This window comes from Balaenoptera borealis (genome assembly GCF_965194805.1).
Source record: "Balaenoptera borealis genome assembly, chromosome: 2".
NCBI lineage: Eukaryota > Metazoa > Chordata > Mammalia > Artiodactyla > Balaenopteridae > Balaenoptera > Balaenoptera borealis.
In genome coordinates this window covers 48,631,395-48,649,680 of record NC_138867.1, presented here as the reverse complement: position 1 = coordinate 48,649,680, position 18,286 = coordinate 48,631,395, and the positions used below count along the sequence as shown (strand labels likewise).

The window sequence follows — 18,286 nt, the reverse complement described above, 5'->3', positions numbered from 1 at the left end:
ATGTAAAATAGATAGCTAGTGGGAAGCAGCTGCATAGCACAGGGAGATCAGCTCCGTGCTTTGTGACCACCTAGAGGGGTGGGATAGGGAGGGTGGGAGGGACATGCAAGAGGGAGGGGATATGGGGATATATGTATAATATAGCTGATTCACTTTGTTATACAGCAGCAACTAACGTAACAATGTAAAGCAATTATACTCCAATAAAGATGTTAAGAAAAAAAAAAATCACTTTCTCAGAAAGGCTTTCCTCCCAACTGCGGTCCTCCCAACTAGGTCAGATGTACTTTTTCTTCATAGCACTGATTTAACCTTAAACTTTGTGTTTATTTATGTAATTATTTGATGAACATTTACCTCCTTCTTTAGATCATGACCACCATGAGGTCGGTGATATTATGTTTTTCTCACCATTGTACCCTTGGTGCCTAGGCCATTGTCTGGCCCACAGTAGATATTCTGATAAATATTTGTTGAGTATGGAATAAATGAAGACTCTTCGCAGCATAATATATGTATAATCTCAAAGAAGAAATACTATATTGGTTAGAATAAGCTAGGTTGTGCTGTAATAACACCCCTACCCACAAAGTCACATACATTCACAAATTTCAGAGGCTTAAAACAATGAAGGTTGACTTCTCACTCATGCTACATTCCCCTTGTGCTTTAGCAGGGTACTCTGTTCCATTTCATCTTTATTCTGGGACTCAGGTTGATGGAAGCTACCACTTGAAACATTGTCTACTTCAGTGACAATGGGAAGAGAGACAGGAATGTTTCCATACTGGTAATTAAATACCCCAGCAAGGCAGTGACATACTTCATCTCCATATGCAATCAGTTAACCAGAACTAGTCCTGTGGCCCTGCCCATCTATAAGGGGACAGGGAAATGTAATCCTCTCATGTACTGAGAAGAAAGAACCAGATATGTGTGACCATTAGAAGTCTTCCCACTGGCGTATTAGTATAAAGCTGTGTGTGATGAAAGGTCAAATTGAATTTGAAGGATGAGAGAAAAACTCAAGAGGACATGATAATTGAACTGGGCTGAAGAATGAGATTTGGAGAGTCTGGGTGAGGAAGCATTGCCAGTAGAGGAAACACCATGAACATAATCAAAATGTATATATGAGTATGTATCTAGGTCACGATAAAGAGTGATCAAGCTTGCTGAAGCAGAGAGCGTGTTTTGGGGGACCATGGGAAATGAGACTGGAGTGACAGATTTGACCGTTAGCATACCCATGCTCCTCTCTTAACATTTTTGTTCGTAACGTAAAAATATCCTCAGAGTAAGGAATTCAGTATATAGCATTGGACATATCTGTCACCTTGACTTGATTGTAATTTCTTCATTTCTAAAATTCCAGATTGTCAGCTACTCTCCCAGGCTCTTTCTGTTTGGCCCAGCAGTCCAGAAAGAGCTTCACCTGACTTAATCCCTCTTTTCAGCTCACTGTCAATTCATGAGCAGGTAAACACCAGTGCCACTGCTAGGTTATGAGTGGAGTGGCTTTAATCTCACCTTTAATTGGCACTTCTAGGGGCTTAACTGAGTGGAGAGACCCTTAAACAATGATACAAAGTGAAGGATAGTGTCGAATAATAGGTTTTATGAAAACCTGGATGCAATTGAAGGACATCATTCAATAAATCTGCCCCTAGAAGCCAGTAATATTCAGTCAATACAGTCTGACCTATTTTCTCCCACCTTACATTTGTTAGTTGTCCTGGCACTGGAAAAGAAAAAGAAAAGGCACACTGTCCCAGTTACACTAATAGGAAACAAATATTTGGGGGAAATTACATTTGAATAAAAGTATTTGTTAAGCAAAACATTTTCAACCATTAATGGAGAGAGCTATGTTTTGCTTAATATGCCCTCTGTTTGTTGACCCTCAGAGGGAGCATAGTCTAGTAGCTAAGTGTGGTCTCCAGAGCCAGCCTGCCATGAGTTAAATTGAAACTCCACCATTCATCACTGGGTGAATGTTATTTAATCATGACGTTGTTATTAAAAATCATGAACGTTACTTAATCATGGTTATATGGTGATTCCGTACTGCTATGGACTGAGTTCTGTCCCCTTAATAATTCATATGTTGAAGTCCTAACCTGAATGTGACTGTATTTGGAGATAGGGCTTTTAGGAGATAATTAAGGTTAAATGAGATCATAAGGGTAAGGTCCTAATATGATAGGATTAGTGGTATTCATTATAAGAAGAGGAGAGACCTCTTTTTCCTGATGTGCACACACCCAGGAAAGGCCTTGTGAGCACACAACAGAAGACAGCAGTCTATAAGCCAGGAAGAGTATTCTCACCTGAACCCAACCATGCTGGCACCCTGATCTCAGACTTCCATACTCCAATACTGGGAGAAAATACATTTTTGCTGTTTAAATCACCTAGTCTACTGTATTTTCTTATGGCAGTCTGAGATGACTAATACACTCACCTATAAAATAAGAATAACAATCATGCCTATTTGATAACATGTTTGTGGAGGATTGAATGTGTTAATATATGCTGAGCTCTTAAAATGATGCTTGGCATACAGTAAGTACTTAATAGACATTAGCTAATACTATTGATATTTCCCTCCCTAATCCCTCATTTGATAGTATCATATTTAAGAATGCTACTTCTTTAGTCAGATCTGGGTTGGACTCTGAGCTCTGCCTCTTATAAGCTGTATGAACTTGTTCAAGCTATTAACTTCTCTAAGGCTCAGTTTTATATCTGTACATGGGGATAATGGTAGTGCTGCCTGCCTTTTAGGGTTGTAGTAAGATTTAAATGAGATATGCATGTAATTGCATCTGGCATTGAGTGGTAGATTTGAAAATGAAAATCCTGTCTCACAGCCTGGTTATTATCTCCTAATGTGAAGTAAGGAATCCATATATATATTGTGGAAGACAGGGGTCATGTATATCCTTATGCTGAGGTGTAGACAAAGGAGTATTATGCACAACACTGCTTCTTAGAATTTAATGATTGAGTTGCCTGAGGAGCATGGTAAAATGCAGGTTTTGACTCAGGAAGTCTAGGATGGGACCTGGAATTCTGAGGCTGCTGGTCCCCAGGCTATTCTGAGTAGCAAAGATGTAGATGCTTTTAGCAGTAGTGACTTTGAAGATTTTTTGCTATTTTTTGTTTTGTTTGGGTGTCCATTTTTGTATTCATTCAAATGTACTCTGGATGCAAGAATTTTTTTTTAATACAAATGGGAAAAAAATTAAAAGTCCACATGACAAAGACTCGAATTGGGTACATCTTAAATTTAAATGCTTCAATTTCTTTCTCCATATGTTATGTGTACCTAAATCATTCACAATGGCTTTATTATCTACACTTTTTCCATCAAATGTGGAAGTAGTGCTCCCTGGAATTTATTCTATCCTCTATCTTCCATAACCCACTTCATCACCCACCTCACCCTTCCTAAAAAGCTCACCTTGTTTTCTGACCTCTACTGTCTCAAGTTCTCAGTTCTCACCCCCTAAGTAAGGCTGGCATGAATTCTGTCCTCTGTCATCTCCTCATCTCTCTTGGGAAGTCCCATCCATCCACTGCCACAGATTCAATTGTTACTTCAGGCCTTTGGAATCACTCCCTGATCAACATCTTTTGTCTTGAAGGTTTTCCTAAGTTTTAGTCTTACACACTCAATGGATTTGATATTTATGACCTGCCAACCCTTTAAACTCAACACAGTGAAAACCAAAGTCTTCATACTTCTTACCTCTAGACTCCAAGCCAACAACAACCAGGTTATTTTACTCTCTTTATCAAAACTTTCAGTGGCCCTCTATTTACTGTGGAATCAATCTCTAACTCCTTAGTCTGACATTGAAAACCCTCCTCTCTCTAACCTCCACTTTTTTTCTACCCATATCTTCCATTGCTCATCAATATGTGGCTGACTGAAGTTAGTCAACATCCTCCTGTTTCCAGAACATGCACTGACATTCTAGCCTTTATGCCATTTTTGTGCTGAGTTGAACACCCTTACACTAATCTTTGCTTATCCAAATGCTACGTATCTCTCAAAGCCTACGTGAGATGCTACATCCTTTGTGGTATATTCTCAATCCCCCCCCCCCCCCGATAGGAATTCCTGCTCATCCTCTGTGCTGCTGTAACACATGTTCCATGCTGTTCAGATGGCACTTCCCACTATGCTCTGTATTATAGATCGAATCAAATGTCTGCCATCTGAAGTCCCAAGTCCTCCAGCTTTCTGGCCTCGTTACTTTCTTTAGCAGCTAAAGAATATGGCTCAAGCCCCATGCCTTGGAATGACAGACTCTGACTTCCTTCCTTCCCTTTTAGGCTCACATTCCTCTGCTACGTTTAGGAGAGGGGAGAGTTGTCATCTATCTGTTCCAAGCCAGTTCACTCTAGAACTCAATTCTCTTCACTTACCCAGGTCGTAGAGCTACTTCTAGCTCTGCCTTCAGACTCTGCTTTCTTCCTGGTGGCCACCGTCTAGAACGTCAGAACTCCACGTCTCCTCCATTATTACCCCAAACACCACCAACAGCAGGGTAAAACTTTTACTGAAAGCTTTGGGGTAATACAAGCTAATTATAGCACAAAGGAGTCAACTGGAATGTGAATGATGGAATAGAGCTCCTAGACTTCTATTAGACACTCCCTGAGCAAGTCTAGCTACAAACATGGGGCTCCCCGTCTTCCAGACTTTTCCTCTCCCATCTCCTCTCCCAGGGTCATAACTCTCCCATTATGCCAGAGTTCAACTCCTTTTACTTCTTCATTCAGAATGTTTCATCATTTCTGTTATTTAAAATTTGCCTGTTTAGATTATACTTAAGAGAGTCTCACCTTCCATAATCAAATAGGTTCTTAAGTGTTTTCCTAAACTTGATAGCAGTTCTGTCCCTCAGAAGAATTCTACCGTCCTGAAATTGTCTTGGGTCAGCCACATCAAAGTCAATTAATTTTTATAACTACAGTACAATGAGACATGCAAAATTCTTATCCACTTACTTTTAGATGTGTCTCATTTTTTTCCATTTTGGTTGAAAACTTATTTAGGGAAGGAGCATATAACTCCAAACATTTGATTCATCGCAATATGAAAAAAAAGAGTTCAAATCCTTAATTCACCAGGTGTGAGGTTTATGACTTTGGACAACTAATTTTCCTTGGGGATGCTCAGTTTCCCTAGCTATAAAGTAAGTGTAATAATATCTGCCTCATATAAATGTAAGGATTTAGATAATTTCTAGAAAATCATTTAGAGTCCTGGAACATAGAAGGAGCCCTGTTCTTAGTACATGTTTAAAATATTTGTTGAAAGTAAAAAGGTTACTCCAGTGAGCTCTAATAAACTTTGTGTTGGGTAGAATGTTTATTGCAGGATCCCAAAAGCTATTTGATACTCTTGATTTTCCTGTTTCAATCTCATCATGTTTACTGGGGAGTCAATTCCATAGAGTTCTATGCTTAATTGAAGAGACAGGAAATCACGACTTTAAAATTTTCAGTGTTAAGAGTAAATGACACATTAGTTTAGAGACATATCAGTAATTATGGAAGTATCTTCTCAAATTATAATGCTTTCCTCTGCCTTACTGCTAGCAGTCAAAGCCACTGAATTAATCTGAGCAGGGTCAGGGCTTTGGATCTGAGGAAAATCACTTAAATTTGAGGCATTATGTGTGCAGTACAGGATGTTCCAGCTGCAAATGCTCTGAATCCTGTTTAAAAGCAATGGTGCAGGGGACCAGAGACCCACCTCCAGACCTCTGAGTCCCATAAAGTTTGGGCAGGCCTCCAGAAATCTGATGCTGCTCCCAGAAGGAGGAGATTCTCGTAGTTTCTAGAAGGGTTAGCGACTCTCTGGGGGTGAGAGATGGGGAGTAGAAATTCGGATGTGGAAATTTCCATTATGCCCTGAAATTGCACAAAACCCTCCTGCAGGAAGTGTTCACTAAAGGTTTCCCAATTTTGTTAACTAATCTCTCTAGCTGAAATGCTTTTTCCTCCATGTTTGAAATTTCTCCCTGTCTTTTAAAGTACAACAGAGAAGCAACTTGGTGCCTGTAGCCTTTCCAAATTCCCCCAAGTTGGAGTAAATCACCATTTCCTCCTTTATATTCTTAGAGCATAAAATAAAAGTACTTATCAGAATCTTTGATTACTGACGATGGTGGAAGGTCAGTATAGTGCCTTCAGGCTCAAACTGGAAAGTCAGATTTCCGCTTACCAGCTCTTAGGCCCTGGGCAGGTAATTTAACCCCATTCTTCATCAGTTTTCTCACTGTTATTTCAAATAAACTCCTGGAACATTAGGTAGAAAGCTCTTTGATAGCAGTGACCATATTTATATGGTCATGAAAGTCATAATGGTTATGCTTTTAATATGTGATTTACCTGAATGTGAATGGTTTCTAAAAATAAAGTAGCTTTTAATGGTACAACTTAGAATGTGTGACGAGATCAGAAAAGCATGTAAACCAAATTACTCAACATATTTTTGTAACTTTTTTCACTTTTTTATATAACAAAATTAGGCTAAATCAACTTTTTAGAAAACATGGAAATGATCATAAACATAATTTAAACTTTGTAATTGTCATATGTAAAGTTTTCCTTGCACAAACATGTCAGGAGGCAAAATGGGAAAGATAAGTAAATAGTTTGCAGAATTCTCTCTTCTTGAAAAGTATTACAGAGATTAAAATTCATATTTCCCCAAGGATGTTTACTTTGTGAATGGCAAAATAAATATGGATCATTTCACCTCAGTGTAGTTTTTTGTTCTCCTCTGAAAACTTAAAAAAAAAAAAGAAAGGACAAGAGTAAGAATTTCTGAAATATTAGAAATCTGTCACATTTGTTATGGCAATCACTGTGATCCTGAATAAAGCTTTTTTCTTTTGTTTCTCTTGCTTGGAACCTAAAACTGCCAGTACTTTAACTTACAAATGAAAGTTCATTTAGCCCTATTTTTGCATAATGTTGTTCAAAACGGTCATTACTTTCAATGACTCTAAGTAAAATTTCTGCTTTTGCTTCTGAATACAGCATCGCTAGCACCCTCTCCTTGAGCAAAGGTACATCCACCCCACCTGGTTTTCTGCACCTTTCTCGGCATAGGTAACATTGGAAGAGTTCAGACCCCAGGATAAGATTGATTCCATATTAGTTTTCCAAGGCTGCCGTAGCAACTTATCACAATATGAATGGCTTTAAACAACAGAAATTTATTCTCTGACAGTTCTGGAAATCAGAAGTCTGAAATCAAGTTATCGGCAAGACTCGTTCATCCTGAAGGTTTTAGGGGAAATTCCATTTCTGGCCTCTCTCCTAGCTTCTGGTGGCTCCAGGTGTTCTTTGGCTTGTGGACGCATAACCAACATCTCTGTCATCATATGGCCTTTTTCTCTGAGTGTTTCTCCCCTTCTCTTCTCTTCTAAGGACATATAATTGGATTTAGGGTCCACCCTAATCCAGGATAATATCTCAGGATCTTTAACTTAATTGCATCTGCAAAGATCCTTTTTCCAAATAAGTTCACATTCACAGGTTCCAGGTGGATGTATCTTTCATGGGGTCAATTTTCAATCCACTACAGTTTCGTTTGGACTAAGGCTGTGTTCTTGTCAAAGACGTACCATGCGCAAAGGCTGTATTTGCATGAAGCCAACATTCCTTCAGCACTATTTGACTGCACTGTTCAAGCTTACGTTATGACTTCCAAACAGGGATAGCTAGAGCTTCCTTATTCATTGACTTTGAAGAGAAGCATTTTCCAAGGGAAGGGGTATCCAATTCTTTTCTGGCCTTTTCTATAAGATGGGCTTGGCTTGTGTAATAACTATGCTTAGAGTCAGGTCCACTGATAGTCCATCAGGATGGAGAAATTGTCTCCAGATATGATGGGAATAAATACGGATATAAAGATTTCATAGACAAATGCATTTGCATGTTATTAACCAAGTGCCCATGTGCTTGCCTAAATCTTTTCACATTTTTAGATACAACATATTGGGGAAAATTTTGAATAAAGAAAATATTGTAAATAAAATATACTTAAACTGTTGAAAAGTTTTGTACCAAAGGCTATTTTTTTAAAGTTAATCAAAATGGAATGGGTACGAAGATGGTGTGTTTTGAGATGCAAAAGAATTGATCTAAAAAAGAAAAAAAGGTATGACTAAATGGGTATGGATGGGGTTCCTTTTCTCTAGATAGAAAAGGGTGTACATGAGATTCTTCAGGGATAGCTAAGACCAATATTATAATTTTTCTGAGGACTGGGGAGGTGCAGTAAAAATGTCTAAACTTTTTCAAGATTATACTTTTCTGGCCTGTAGTAAGCTAAGTTGATATGAGTAACATATAGTATGGGTATTAAAAGAAGATTAATTTTCATATGAATACATACAAAATTAGTGCATTTTCAGATTGTAAAAAGTAAATACACACACACCTACAGAGAGAAAGAGAGAGTCTTTAAATACATCGATCTTTTCATGACCCAGGAAAAAATCTTTATTGAAACTCTTTTAACTGTAGCCAAAAATGTTAATGTCCACTAAATTTTTTGACTACTCTGCTTCAATTTGGGGATGGCAGTTGTTAAAATGAACAAGGATATTTGATCTAATAAAAGACGTAGCATTTTAATGTCTAGACCTTTGGGGGAGTCAAATTTTATACTAAAAGATAAAAAGAGAGACAGAGGTAGTTCCAGGAATAGGATGGGAGATTTGTGGCCTGGTATCAAGCCCATATTTGTTCTGTTTCAACCTTTTACAGGACAAAATAAAGTCCCAAGGGGGTAGGAAAAGTGATCAACAAGCTTCTTCCATTATTTCCATCCTTTATCCCTCCCCACTATTTAAAAACTCAAAAGTTGTGAAATTCCCTCTCCATCAGATTCTGTATATCCAAAGAACTGTCTTGAAGGAGAATTTCATATTCTTTTCATTTTTAATATCTGGTCTTGGTGCTTATTTACTAAGTCCCCTGGGTAGCCTCCTGGGTCAACTCAGGGTATAGATCAGGTCAGGAAACCTGGTGCTGAGCCCTCCAAATCTTTGGTCAAACTCTATATTCACACAGTCATATTCACTAACACACTGCTCACATCATACAGCTCTGCAGCTTGTCACCCAATTCAAATCCACTGAGCGTGATTCAGTCTGAAATTTTACTTTTATACCAAGCACATAAACAAAATGAAATACAATTTAAGAAATCAGCTCATAACATTTACAATTAAATTCATTAATCAAGGTGGTTTATGGAAATGCCACATGCAAACTGTAAACTTCATAAATATTCAAGCACCGAACAACTAGACAATCACATTTCTTAGTAATAAATGCTTCGTCTTGGCGGCTTTATTTCAGTATGAGAGATGTGGGACATTCCCATCCACCAGCTCGCATTCTTATTTTGAAACTTTTTAAACCATGCATCTCATCAAAAAGAACCTTTGTTTTGGTGACGTTTCTATTCCATATGTTCTCCATTTAACTTCCTCTCTAGATTCACATTCTTTGAGACTAATTAGCACCTGCACCTGATTTCAGGAAGCAGCACTTGAATCAAACCAAGTGTCTTTGAAGGAAAAAAAATACCGAGTTCCAAGATTTCTAGTTAATAAATATGGACAATATACTTTGTTGATGTTCTCATTCACGTGTGTCTTCCTAAAGTATGAGAACTTATGTGTGCTTTCTTTTGGTATATACAAATCTAACCGCACTGGTAGCTTCATACTATATACTGCAATGTACTTTGTCTGGCTGCCGGTTTACATTCTGTTACAAGAATTTCATTGACCAAATGCATGATGGTATTTACGACATTCACATTGTAAGTTGATGAATTAGTTTCACTTACCAGGTTTGGGAGTAAAGAGAAGAGTAGCTCAAGGAGGCCCAGGTAGTCATGAGAGACTTTGCATTTGAGGAAACATTTAAACTGGATCTCGAAGCATGCTATAAGAGATCAAAGAAAGAAAGAAAATAGAGAAAAAGTTAGGTAGGAGCGAAAGAAAAAAATGTGTTGTGGAGTAGGGACAGAATATGGAGGGGAGGATAATTTTAGGCAGGGGGAACTACAGCTCAAATGCTCTCAAATGCAGAAGTGTCATCAAACTAGCGAAATTCACCCATCCTTCAATTTCAAGTGTTAACCAGCTCTACATAAACTGAAGCCTCCTTCTTCTGCTGCCATATCTCAATTATGGCAGTCGCCTATGTATTTTCTAATTGTTGCAAATCTGTCTTCCACCCGGACAGTTGAAGACAGAGTCTGTGGTTGTTCATGTTCCTCTCTCGAGTATGACCCACTCTCTAGTATCCCTCTACTGAAGGCCAGCCCACCTGGCTTTGAATACTTCCAATGACTCATTACTTCACAAGGCAGCCTTATCCCACAGTTAGAGGACATTGATTGTTATGCAGTCTTTCTTTATGTCTCATTCTTCCGCCTCTTGGTAGTGTTGACAATTGGTTGCTAGTACTTCTCTGGAGTAACAGTCGGCCTCTCTATTCCATCTGGTCTGCTCGTTAAGTCCCGTGAATACATAGAGGAGAAGCCATGATTCCTATTCCTGATAATTTCCTTCTTCAATATATCCATCCTTAATTTCTTCATCCTTTTCCTATTTTCTACTCCTTTCCAAACTTCCTCTTTATTCATCCATCAAGTATTCATGCAACAAACAAGCATTTTAGAGCCAGTAAACACCAGACACAAGTGCACATAGTTTTTATTATTCTTCCAAATATTGGTTTTGATATCTGGGCTGTCCATTGTTTTCTGATATTAAAGAATAAATTAGAAATAAGCATGATAGTCCAGATACAATCTGACCAACACAGAGTACAGTGAAGTGCCTTTTCCCCACTGTGAGGGTTCTCTTCCTTGAATGCCATCATGGCTTAACTATTACAGTTTCAGCATGCTGCATCTTATATAAGTTAGTTCTCATAAAAGCTGCTTAAAGCCAGATCTCTCTCTTATTATAATTTTTTATTTTTCTTTGAAGTAAATGTAGAACTTTACAAGTATACATGTTGAATTTCAATTTTCTTGATTCCTTCAAAATTTCAAAATAGCTTTTAGTCTATAATATATATATTCTGTTCTGTTACCCACAGAATTGATAAACCAGCCTTCCTTATCTCCACCCAGGTCATTGATAAAAATATAGAATTGAAATCCTAGACTTTATTTGAATCGTGTTTCCACGTTGCTCCCAAGCTATTTAGCAATACTCTGAATACAGTGTTCAGCCAGGAACCAGCGATTAATTCACCCAATGGCACCGGCATCCATATCACATTTCACCATTTATCCATAAGGATGTCGTGGAAGGCTGTCAGGATCATGCTGAAATCAATACCTCTTAAAGCTTCCTCGGAGCTAAAACTATATCAAAAAAGGAACTGAGGTTAGTTGAACATGACTTACTCTGAGTGTTATCTCAAGTGTTCACTGCATACTCTTTGAAATACTATCAGTGAGATGCTTAATAACCTGTTTTTTTCTTTTTCCCTAGGAATCAATATCATATATTTAAGAGTATAGTTTCCAAATCTACCCTGTTTCATTTTGTTGAAATTCACAAATTCATAACTTCAATTTTTAATTTTAAAAGTTGGGCCTTCTGTTTAATACGACTAAATACCACTATTAATATTATGAATACATAGTCATTATTATCTTTTTCCTTTTAGAGAAACTTCATATGTTTAAAAAATGCATTTTGTACCCAAATTATTTTGAACATGGGACAATATTTTGAGGTTTTTTTAAACATGAGATAATGTCTGTAATTTATAAAGATGATAAAATGTTTGGACTGTGGCTTTGGGAAAGTTTTCTGTAAGAGAAAATATATGTCAAATGTTTGAAGTTGTTTTCCTTAGTACAAAAAAAAAATCACTAAAAATTACAAACTAATCTCAACTTAAACCTTGTTATCAATGTTATTAATCATTTCTCAACAGTGTATATTTCAGTGATTTCACCTCAAAACAGTCTAAAACAGATGCTACTGAGAGTTCACAGTGATGGTACATTGTATGCATTTTATGATTATAATGGAAAAAAGTGCTCATAAATTCAGAAAGTGCAATTCTGTGGAACTTAGTATAACTTAATGTCCTTGAGGGCTTGAAGTTTTATTAATACTGATAGCTTGTCCATGAAATAGAATATACCTTTTTTGGAAGATAAAAGTAAGCTCTTATTGAAATCTCGGTTTTGATATTTCTCTCAAACATCTGGCAAATGCTTTAAGGAGGATTATTTGAAAGTGTGGCTAGACAAAATTGAAATGCCCTTTTTGATTTTCTATGTATTTTTTCTAGGTTCTCACACTTTCTTGTTTATCCATAGTTTCCTTCAGGAAATCAGTCTTCTCCCTGTCCATTGCCATTTTCTTTTCATCTTTAGTCTTGTTTTAGCTCATTTTTGTTTTTACTGTTTTGAGTTTTCCAGTATAGCTTCAATGCCATTCTCTAAAGATTAATGTTAAAATCACTTCTTAGGTTATCAAAAGAATATTTTTTTTTAATTTTAGCAATTTCATGAATCTTTATTTATTTATTTTATTTATCTATGGCTGTGTTGGGTCTTCGTTTCTGTGCGAGGGCTTTCTCTAGTTGCGGCAAGCGGGGGCCACTCTTCATCGCGGTGCGCGGGCCTCTCATTATCGCAGCTTCTTTTGTTGCGGAGCACAGGCTCCAGACGCGCAGGCTCAGTAGTTGTGGCTTACGGGCCTAGTTGCTCCGCGGCATGTGGGATCTTCCCAGACCAGGTCTCGAACCCGTGTCCCCTGCATTGGCAGGCAGATTCTCAACCACTGCGCCACCAGGGAAGCCCTAACAAAAGGATATTATTAGTCATCTTAAACCTTTATATATTTAGTAACCATGATAATGGTAATGTTTCAATTGTTACATTTGATATGCTGCCCAGTTTGAAGTGTTGACGTCAGAGGGGAGTATGCATGAGATGGGCTATTAATAGCTAACATTTAGTGAAGGCTCTTTATGTGCCACACACTCTTCTTAACATTATATACCCATTACCACATTTCATGTTCGCACCAATTCTATGCCTTAGGCGCTCTAGTTATCCCTTTACAGATGAATAAACGGAAGCTTAGAGAAGTTAAATAACTCACCAAAAGGCACACAGCGAATAAGTGGCAGAGCCAGGATTCAAACCTTGGTAATCTGACTCCAGAGTCTGTGCCCTAAACCACCATTCCATAATGAAGTCGATTTCTAACTTACTCTAGATGTTACATATTACTAGTTCAAAGCCAGGGAGACAAAAGCATCTCTATAGTTCAGCTGAATACAGTGTTCATATATATATATTTAATTTTTATTGGAGTATGGTTGATTTACAATGTTGTGTTAGTTTCAGATGTACAGCAAAGTGGATCAGTTATACATATACATATATCCACTCATTTTTTTTAGATTCTTTTCCAATATAGGCCATTACAGAGTATTGAGTAGAGTTCCCTGTGTTATACAGCAGGTTCTTATTAGTTATCTATTTTATACATAGTACTGTGTATATGTCAATCCCAGTCTCCCAGTTTATCCCTCCCCACCTTATCCCCTGGTAAGCATAAGTTTGTTTTCTACATCTGTACCTGTACTTCTATTTTGTAATAGGTTCCTTTGTACCCCTTTTTTTTAGATTCCACATATAAGCAATATCATATGATATTTGTCTTTTTCTGTCTGACTTACTTCACTCAGTATAACAGTCTCTAAGCCCATTCATGTTGCTGCAAATGGCATTATTTTGTTCTTTTTTATGGCTGAGTAATTTGGGTAAAGAAGATGTGGTACATATATGCAACAGAATATTACTCAGCCAATATATATTTTACCTGCAAACATCAAATACCTCAACACAGCCCATTTACATTGAAGGAGAATTATATATCCAGCACTTCAGCATTTCCCTAGGATGGTAGAGTGGTATATAGGAACAAAAATAGTGATTGTGATAGATAGTTGTTCTTTCCTTTGACGTATGGGCTTGGGAAATGGCAGAAATAAGAATTGCAAATTGATAATTATTAGCTTATCCATTTTGGTATTAGTTATTATCTAGGGCCATATAGGGTTATATAGGTTTTGAACCAGGGTAGGATACTGAAGCTGATGACAGGGTTTTATTTAGAAGAGAACCAATATACAAGAGGTATGTCTCTTCATGAGGCTCATCAATGCCCCAGCATAGGTTGTTTTCACTAGCTCAGTATTAAGGTTTTGTCTGAATTTTATTTATGGATTCAGTGCATGTGTTTAACATTTAAACAATAAAAGTTCATTTTATATAATCTTAGTTAAGTTGTTCTTCCCTGCATCTTTGGTTGTTAGAGAAAGTTAATTAAAATTTACCATGTGCCTTAAAGAAATATATATATAATATGCCTCATTTAATAAAGGGGAAATGTTATCAGAAATCATCTGCTCTATCACTAAAGAGACCAACACATTTACAAATTAATCGTTGCCAGGTTACCAACTGGATATTTGTGAGGTTAAAATGTGTGTGCATTTATGTGTAAAATCATTTTGAAAAATAAAAGTTCTTAAATATTCATTAAATGTCTACTATGTGCCAAGCCCTGAGATGAAAACAGAAGAAAAATATGCAAGGTCTCTCCCTCAAGAAGGAAGAAGTAGAGCAGTAAATGCATGATTACCAGGTCCAGTGATTTGTATGGAGTATTCTTCAAGTACAGATGAAAAGTACCTAAATCAGACCAGATAGAAGAATTCCAGATATGGCTTTCAAAGGATGTACATCTGATATGAAAGGCATTTATTAGTAAAGCACAGCTATAGTTAATACAATTTGCTTGATAATCAGGAATTGGCACATTTGATGAAAGAAAGACTTTCTTGTAGAAAGTCCATGCAGATTGCATGGTGTGGATTTAATTGGTCCCTAGGAAAGACTTGGGTTAGAGGAGGGAAGGTGAGAATTGAGTAATATAGCTCTGCTCCAGGCTCAAGAGTATTTCTATAGCCTTACTCCAAACACATATCCTAAAGCCAAGATGAAACTCTTAGATTGGAATTGGCAATTGGCTGTTTCATGGATATAAACTTAGCAGACTGTTGATGTTATCAACCAGCTTACGAAGTAGTTTGTGGAATCTATCCAGCTGTAAATTATTAGACAGCAAAATTTTTAAATTTGAATTCAACCAGTTTTCAAAAAGGATGTTGTTACTAAATTCTGCTGTTTTCTCCCCAAAAGACAGTTTGCTTATGTTTATATGACTTGATGCATATATGTATGTGATTTTTGAGTCTATCTGTGATATTTGTCAGAACAATTTCACTTCCTCAAATATTCCATGTATTAGTTTTTTATTGCTGTGTAACAAATTACCATAAATGTAGTGGCTTAAAGCACGTTTATTATCTTACAGTTTCTAAGAGTCGGGAGTCCAGGAATTGCTTAGGTGGATCCTTTGCAAGGTTGCAATCAAGGTGTCAGCCAGGGCTCAGTTCTCATCTGGAGGCTTGACTGGAGCTGGATCCACTTCCTAGTTCACTTATGTTTTGGCAGAATTAATTTCCTTGCATCTGTAAGACTGAGGGTCCTAGCTTCTTGGTGGCTGTCACTTAGAAGTCACTATCAGCTCCTAGAAGCTGTGCTCAGTTCATTTCTAGGTTGCCCTCTCTGTAGACCCTTTACAACACAGTAGCTCATTTCTTCAAAGAAAAATAGAAATAAAGCAAGTTTGCTAGCATGCCTTAATTTCATATAACATAAAGTAAGGAGAGACAGCCCATCACCTTTGCCATATTTTGTTTGTTAGAAGCAAGTCACAGTTCATACTCATGATGAGGGAATTACACACAGCTGTGAATATCAAGGGGGCTACTTTAATGCCACATTTCAGAAAATAAAATCTATTGCAGTTCTAGGCATGTTTGAAAGTTTTCCAAGTAATCAGATAATCAACTTTAGATAATCAATTGTTTGAATGGCATTTAACTGTTGCATAAACAGGTGCCTCTTTATAAAATAATACGTGCACATGCGCACGCACACACACAGACACACACACACGTGTTTTAAAGTAGAGACAAAGTATACCAAGAACTGACTTGACTATATGGTTTTTTTTCTAATATTATTTATATTCCAGACCATGTTGGAAACACATTTTCTTTCAAATGATGGTTATATTTCTGTCCATATTGTATATAATGCTATTTTTCCCCCCAAATTTATTCCACCGTTTTCCTCCTTTTTGTAGGATTGATGTATATCTATTATAAAATCATAGGTCATTAGATTATCATTTTAGAAAGTGATTAAATTTAGAAGACTGATTATACATTTTGATTTTCTACATAAGCATATTTTAATTACATTTACTGTTTATGGCAGTTTGTAAGAGGAGATGTGATTATGTAACATTTTGTCCTATATGATTTTAATAAATGTTATATTTTTATTTTTATACAACAAAACCTATATTGGCAAGTATATTAAGTTACATTAAATGTCTACAAATGGTCATTTAGGTAAAATAACTTTCATTGGAATAGCGTGCTCCAGTCTTCCAAATTCATTCTAAATTTAGTCAGCAATACTTATTAAGCAAGCATTAACTATTTTCTAGAACATAGAAACACAAGGGTGATCAAGTCACATTTTACTTGATGCTCTTAATTTTCAGGTTGAGGCTGGAAGAGTATTAATATAGAATAATTAGTGAATGAGGACATTAAAAGTCCGAGAGTTTAATTAACATATTTTAGGTCATAAATTTAGGGAACCTGGAACTGGAACTGGAACCTAGGTCTTCTATATCAAAGTTCAATGCCCTTTCACTGCCTCTTATGACTCCTAAGTAATGAATTGACTTCCATTTCTTAGAGAAGGTGATTAATGTACTCCTATGAGAAGGCTGAACCCTTTAAAATTGTTTCTTCAGAAGTAGTTAAAACTTTGTGTTGATCCATACAAATTATTTGACCTAGTCCCCACTGGGACCAGCTGAGCTGTGAGGCAGCTGGTGATGGTTAGAATTCAGATTAGAAACATGAAACAGAATGAGGTTAATTGACACATATCAAAATCAAACCTGTGACTGGCCTCTTGTGTACCATGCTAGCCAGTCATGCATGTCAACATAGAATTCAGTCTATATGCTGCTTTTTCCCTATCTCCTTTGACCTTCACTCATTCTGTTTAACAGTATGTAATGAAAGACATCTTTAAGAAGTAATCTGTTTAGTTTCATAGGTTTGCAAAACATACTATATTGCCAATCTGTTTGCACTGATTCTTAAAACTGTTTACTAAAAGTTGGTAATATCGAGAACCATCAAAAAAAATTTCAAACATAATATCAGTGTTAACAATCAGTGAAGCAACTATTTGATTAATGGTCCTTTAAGCAGGTTTTAAAGCTAAATTATATGTACCTTCAATTGGCTTGCCAGATTCTAGTTATTAAGTGCATTGATTTCATGCTGGGAAAACTCTTATTTCCCTACAGTTCTTTTGACAAGTGCAATTGGCACATATTATTTTGACCGGAGTTACTATATTTCTTATTGTTCATTGTATCTGTGCATCTGTCTCTTTTTTAAAAAATTTTTGCATAAACTTGGTTGCATGAGGTAAATTTTTCTCATATTAAGAAGACTTCAGGTAAAAATGTAATTAAAGGCAGAATAGCTCATTCTTTTACTTCAGTTGTTTATATGCATACTTTTGTTTTCTTGTTGTAGACATTGCCAAGCAGTATTTTTTGGTTGATATGTGAGCTTATTGCCTAGATTATTTTCCATTTAGCTCAAGTCTTGGTGTATCAGGTAGGATTTCTAGGAGAGGGCCCACTATTTTCCTTTTCTCCTCCAAATGTAAGAGTTTGGAATAAAGGTCTTTCATAGATTATACTTCGTGGTTGACTACCCATATTTAGGAAAGGAGCGTGTGAGGTGATGAGCAGAGGTAGAGAACAGAAAAAACCTGGTTACTGAGAATTCTGGAGAGTAGATTAAAGAAAGAAGAAAAGGTCTGGGGAGAAATTATTTATATAGGTATATGTCAAAGAAATAAATATTATATGTTTCAGATTTAGATCAATGTGATCTTAAGGGATTATGTACAAGCAAACACCCCACTTTGTTTTTCTGGAGTGATAATATTCTTGATAATTCATGTCACCAAAAAGAGATAAGCATTTTTAAGAAGTGAAAATTACCTTCAGAGA

General features: G+C 36.6%; 2 protein-coding genes across 8 annotated transcripts in view; one reads left to right on the top strand and one right to left on the bottom strand.

Moving 5' to 3' along the window:
* Window positions 1–18,286, top strand: part of PDE4D (phosphodiesterase 4D) — a 1,112,988-nt gene that overhangs the window by 211,970 nt on the left and 882,732 nt on the right. The gene's annotated exons all lie outside the window — the stretch shown is intronic.
* LOC309624392 (uncharacterized protein) overlaps window positions 1–18,286 on the bottom strand; it is a 133,687-nt gene that overhangs the window by 93,139 nt on the left and 22,262 nt on the right. The window contains exon 2 of one of the 2 annotated variants that reach the window (XM_082382569.1): window positions 9,895–9,992. In XM_082382569.1, the coding sequence (XP_082238695.1) occupies window positions 9,895–9,944 (50 nt within the window). In that variant the 5' untranslated portion in view covers window positions 9,945–9,992. Of the gene's footprint in view, window positions 1–9,894; window positions 17,350–18,286 lie in introns of those variants that run through there. The other variant, XM_082382570.1, reaches the window with a different exon arrangement.